The sequence below is a fragment of the Carassius gibelio genome, chromosome B1, assembly GCF_023724105.1.
Source record: "Carassius gibelio isolate Cgi1373 ecotype wild population from Czech Republic chromosome B1, carGib1.2-hapl.c, whole genome shotgun sequence".
NCBI lineage: Eukaryota > Metazoa > Chordata > Actinopteri > Cypriniformes > Cyprinidae > Carassius > Carassius gibelio.
Window position 1 is genome coordinate 21915093 of NC_068396.1, and position 5341 is coordinate 21920433.

A 5341-nucleotide genomic window follows, 5' to 3' on the forward strand; every position below is an offset into this window, starting at 1 on the left:
ACGTAGCAATAAAAAAATATATGAAAAACCTTGATTATTCTGGTTAGTCACATTGTACTGCTATTATTTTGAACAATACTGTATATATATATATATTTTTTTTTTTTTTTTTTTTTCATACACATTTATATACAGGACACAACTGGCAGTGAAATACATTTTTCCATTTAACTTTATTGATGGATGGAATGATGGAACTTGCAACCATAGTTGCTTTTGGGAAAAACACCTCTGGTAAGCTACTTAGACTTTGCATATTGCACTTTGCCTTTGTGGCCCAGTGGGAAATATTTCAGACTGTCTTTCCCTTTGAGCACTCATGCATTTTCTGTGTTGTCCATTATAAAAATAGACTGCTAAAGACTGAGCAACAAAACAAATAAATGAGTACAATATTGGAATTGCCTGCAGGCCTTCAGAGCAACGTGAACTCAATACATGAACAATAACTTTAGTTAACTTAATTGAAAAATGATTTATCTGAGACAAACAAAGTACACAATTTTTTTAACTTTCGCCTTTTGTAGATACAGCAGGAAATTCAGTATGTAAATTGGATAAGAGAAACTACTCTAATTTACTCAGTATATTCCCATTAGTTAAAATAGTGATTAATATACTATATACTATATGTAAATATAATATAATAGTTTAGTAGTTCCCATTCAGAATCATCTTCATCGTGGCCAGTCTTCTGTTGAGAAAGAAAAAAGATAGAAAAAAAATGAAATGAATGAATGAACAAGAATGCAAGCTCCCTACATTTATTATCTTTCTACCATATATATTTTTAGATCTTGATTGTGAATTATTTAATTTTTTTATTTTTTATTTTATGTTGTTGAAAGGGGTCATATGATGCGATTTACTTTTTTTTTCTTTCTCTTTGGAGTGTCACAGGCTTTTAGTGCATAAAAAAGATCTGTAAAGTTGCAAAGACTAAAGTCTCAAATCCAAAGACATATTCTTTATAAAAGTTAAGACATCCAGATTCCTCATTTGTAATTGTTTTATTGTTTGTTTGTTTTCTCATTGCGCCGGGACACGGTATCACAGTATGTTAAGGGGCGCAACATTAGCTTCACCTCGCTTTTCATACTGTACATTATTATTTCTCCTCTATGCACAAAATAATGTTATTTTTAGCAATGACCCTTTTGATTTTAAAAACCCTTTTAATTGACCCTTTTTTAAATTTTAAGTATTCTGTTTATTTATGTTAACACAGTGAGCAATTATTGTGTAATTGTTTAATTTACTGCATGTGAACTGCATCTGTATCCCTCATTACCTTCTTGTTCAGTTGCAGAGGAAGTTGAGCTTCTCGTCACAGTCTCTGTTCTCCCATCTGTCAGTTTCAGTGTTACGGGCTCCACAATGACAGGGCTTAGTTGGGCACTCTGGCAGTGAAGTCTGAATCCCCATAGGTTCATTGTTGATCCAGAACCACTGACCAACCAGGTAACGCAGGCCTGTCCACACGCTTTCTGTCTGAGATTCTCTTGTCTTATTTTTTGTCAGCTGTAATTGTCTCTCAGTGGTGATGCTGGCCAGATCAGTGTGGTGAGTCCTGCAGTACTGCAGCGCTTCCTCCCATGTCATCTTCTCTTTCACCAGGATGAATTTGGTTTTAAAACAGAAGAAAGGCAACAAATAATTACAGTAATAATCATTCCACTTGATGTTAGTTGCGACACAGTACTGACTTCCATTCACATTATTAGGCTGGCCATTGTCCCAGTCAGTGAAGGAGACTGAATTTCCATCAGACCACATCCAGTTGCTATTGCGTCGTATGTGCCTGTAGAGCCCAATCCATTTTAAATTTTGGTTTCCTCTTGACAGCTGCAAAAGCATGTCTTGTTCTTCTTGACTTGTGACGGTTGACAAATCTTCATAATATGTCCGGCAGTAATTCTGAGCATCAGTCCAGTTCTTTGGTTGACTCAAAAAGGTATGCTCTATTATCAAAGCTTTAGTCAGTCCACAGATCACAATCAGGAGGATGATGGATGCTTTCATCTTTCCGCTGAGGAGTTGAATCAGTACTGGAATGAGTGCAGTGAGTTCAGCAAGTATATCATGTGTCATTTGCATATGCAAATAATATTCAGTCAGGCCACACACCCAGACAAACTAATTTTCATTCATGAAAATTTCACCAAGTTTTTATGTCAGTGTCAAAAATCAAAGTCTGCTTTATTGTCAGTTCTTCAAAATGTACAGAACACTCAAACACATAATTAAAATGATGCTGCTCTCAGACTCTTGGCGTATACAAATAACACTAACAGTAGAGCAAAGAAATACAGATGGATACAGATTAAATATAATCTATACAAATATGGGCATGATGTATAATCTATACAAATAGGGGCATGCTAAAATAATTTAGACCAATAGAGTTTATTCAGTCTGATTAAAGTGAAAAAAAAGCTCAGAGAGCAGTTCTTTATTTAAACTGAGTGAAGAGGTAGTTGAGTGAGTGATCAGACCAATGCTGCACAAAGTCTGGTGCAGATCACAATTTATTAGTGGGAGGGGGAATGGAGGAACCTGGGGATGTGGGAGCTAGTATGGGGCTGGGGGAGTCAGGAGGTAGTTCAGCTTCCTGACAGCCTGAAGCTGTTCTTCAGTCTGCTGGACATGGCCTAGATACTCCACAGTCTCCTCCCTGATGGCAGCAGATAGCAGCAGACTGAAGAAGCTGTGTTTAGAGTGGGTGAGATCACCTGCAATGCAGAGTGCTTTGTGGGTGAGACAGACACCGACAATCTTCTCAGCTGCTCTCACTATGTGTAGAAGTGACTTGCGGCAGGACGCGTTGCACGAACCATACCACACAGAGATGCAGCTAGTCAGGATGCTCTTGATGGTGCCTTTGTAGAAGAAGGTGCAAATGATGGGGGCCAGGGATCTGGCTCTTCTCAGTTTGCGGAGGAAGTAGAGATGCTGCTGCGCTTTCTTGGCTAGTGTTGCATGTTGTCAGTCCAGGAGAGGTCCTCTGTGATCTGCACACCCAGAAACTTTGGTGATGCTCTCTCTCTCCACAGTTGCACCATTGACAATCAACGGAGCATGTTGAGTGTGCACTCTCCTGAAATCAACAACAATCCCCTTCTTCTCCACATTAAGAGAGAGAGTGTTTGATTGTTGTCACTGCACCACCCGGCCAGGCGGCTCATGTTGCTCCTGTAGTTTGTCTCTCTGCTGCTAATGAGACCCACTACAGTTGTCATCTGTAAACTTAATTAAGAGGTTGGAGTTGTGTAACGGTGTGCAGTCGTGGGTCAGCAGAATGAAGAGGAGGCTTGTCGATTTAAACATTAAAGCATCCAAACACAAGACACGGAAAAGCTGAACAGAGTAGCTGGTTACTCGAACACTGTGTTCGGTGCTGAGAGAGAGAGACGCGTATCACGCACAGCGACACTGAACCGAGCTCTCTTCTGCAAAGTTCTCCTTGAAGTCCCTCCTGCACCTGAACGAACAAATACAAATCGCAGTTTGAACAAACAAAAAGATGTGAAAGAGCACAATTCAGTACTCGTGGTGCTCTGGTGTTCAGGGCTCACGCAGAGAAAGGCGTCTCAAAACACTTGAGCATCGAATTTGCTTATTTTTGCTCTTGTGCCGACAAATACATACAAAACATGTATTTAATGTCAAAATATCAACCTTGGAAATTATGCTCGAAAGAACTGTCAGTTATTTCTTAAGTGAAAGTAAACAGTTGAGGAAAAAAATGGGATGTGTATAATTTTGGATGCACTCATCGTCTCTTAAAGTGACCACGCCTAATTTAGCTACTGGCTGCTGTAATGTTAATCCAAGAAAATGAAAATGAAAATCACTCACTGCTCTTGACTGAATTACTTTGTAGTTTTAACAGTCAAACAAAAAAGTATTCAGACACCAGATATAATTGTTGATATATATAGCAAAACTGTAATAATGTGAGAAATGTTGAAGGTGTCTGAATAAATGTAGGTTTGATTGTATATTTCATTTTTACATTGAAGACTATCCAGTTCTATTTTACATTTAATTATTTGGTTTCTGTACCTTGACACCTACAAACTTAATTAATACCTAACTTAAAATTAAAAATTGTGTAAATAGCACAAATGAATAAAAATAAACAAACTAAACAAATTAAACAATTTCAAACAGGGCCCACTGGTACAAGTGTATGTGTGAAACAGGCGTAAGGTTGTTTGCACCTTGTGCAATGTGGAATTAGTTTACAGCTTTTTCAAGCAGTTTGTGATGCATTTTGGAAACAGGAGATGAGCCCCTTTTCTAATGCACCACCTAGCTTGATAAACCCCTTCTCAAATACTTACTGTTTGACAGTTTTATTTGCGTAACACACATATTCTGAATGCTGAATCTAGATTAATCTAGAATAAAAAAAAATAATCTATGCCCACCACTAATATATAATTTGTCATTTGTCATAGGAAAAGTTATACTGCAGGACTGTGTGCCAAATCTTCTGACACTGCCAGAGTTTCGTCGGGAGTCAAGTTTGATCAAAACGGCGATCGGCTGTCGGTATACATATTTTAAAACCAGTGATCAAAGAGTAAAAATTTTAGCCTAGTAATATAGGATTATTTTAGGATTTCCAATTTGTGGGCAAAATCACACAGTGTGAGCCAGGTTTAACAGCAGTGTCAGCACTAAAGATAGCAGATGTGCTAGACAGTCATACAAAGGGGTTTAAAGGAGCTGGGGGAGCTCAAATGCACCACAGCTAAAACTCATGTCAACTCTGGGGCGCAGCCCTCAATTCTATAAACCAAGACAAATTCCATTTGCTGTCAAGCCCTTGCTGGATCATGAGCCTCAGTGACTGATGGAGGAGAAAGTAATCAAACCAGTCGAAATTGAAATTTGCAGATTGCAGCCTGTTAAGTATTTTTTTACAACTATTTACAACATGGCTTATGTTAAACATCATTAAAACAACATCAATTTTTAGCCTAGCCCCACAAACCCACGGCAAACTGCCTCTGTGTATTAAGAACCGCCAGGCTAGTCTGCAGATTCAGGAAACAACTCTCCATAAAATGCATCACACAGGCTCACACACTGCAGGCTTGATTGAGGAGTGGCCGGCGGGTTAGAGAATGGTGTGGCCGCAGATTTGCAAAAGGACACATGTAATGACCCTGGGCTTGGCTCCAAGCCGATCAGGCGATCCACATTTAAATTTCTTATTTATCTGGATTTAAGCATTCTTCACAATATTTGGGATAATGTAAGTACGAAAGTGAGCTATAACACTGTTTGGATATTAAAATAAAAAAATAATCATACAAATTGTCCCTTTAAG

General features: G+C 38.4%; 1 protein-coding gene across 1 annotated transcript; it reads right to left on the reverse strand.

Moving 5' to 3' along the window:
- Positions 1-261: 261 nt before the first annotated feature.
- Positions 262-2028, reverse strand: LOC127949600 (C-type mannose receptor 2-like). Its single transcript, XM_052547030.1, has 2 exons — positions 1292-2028; positions 262-694 (listed from the first exon to the last, which is right to left on the reverse strand). Exon 1 carries the CDS (start codon positions 2020-2022, stop codon positions 1300-1302), a length of 723 nt encoding a protein of 240 aa, XP_052402990.1. The 5' UTR covers positions 2023-2028; the 3' UTR covers positions 262-694; positions 1292-1299.
- Between the last annotated feature and the right edge of the window lie 3313 nt (positions 2029-5341).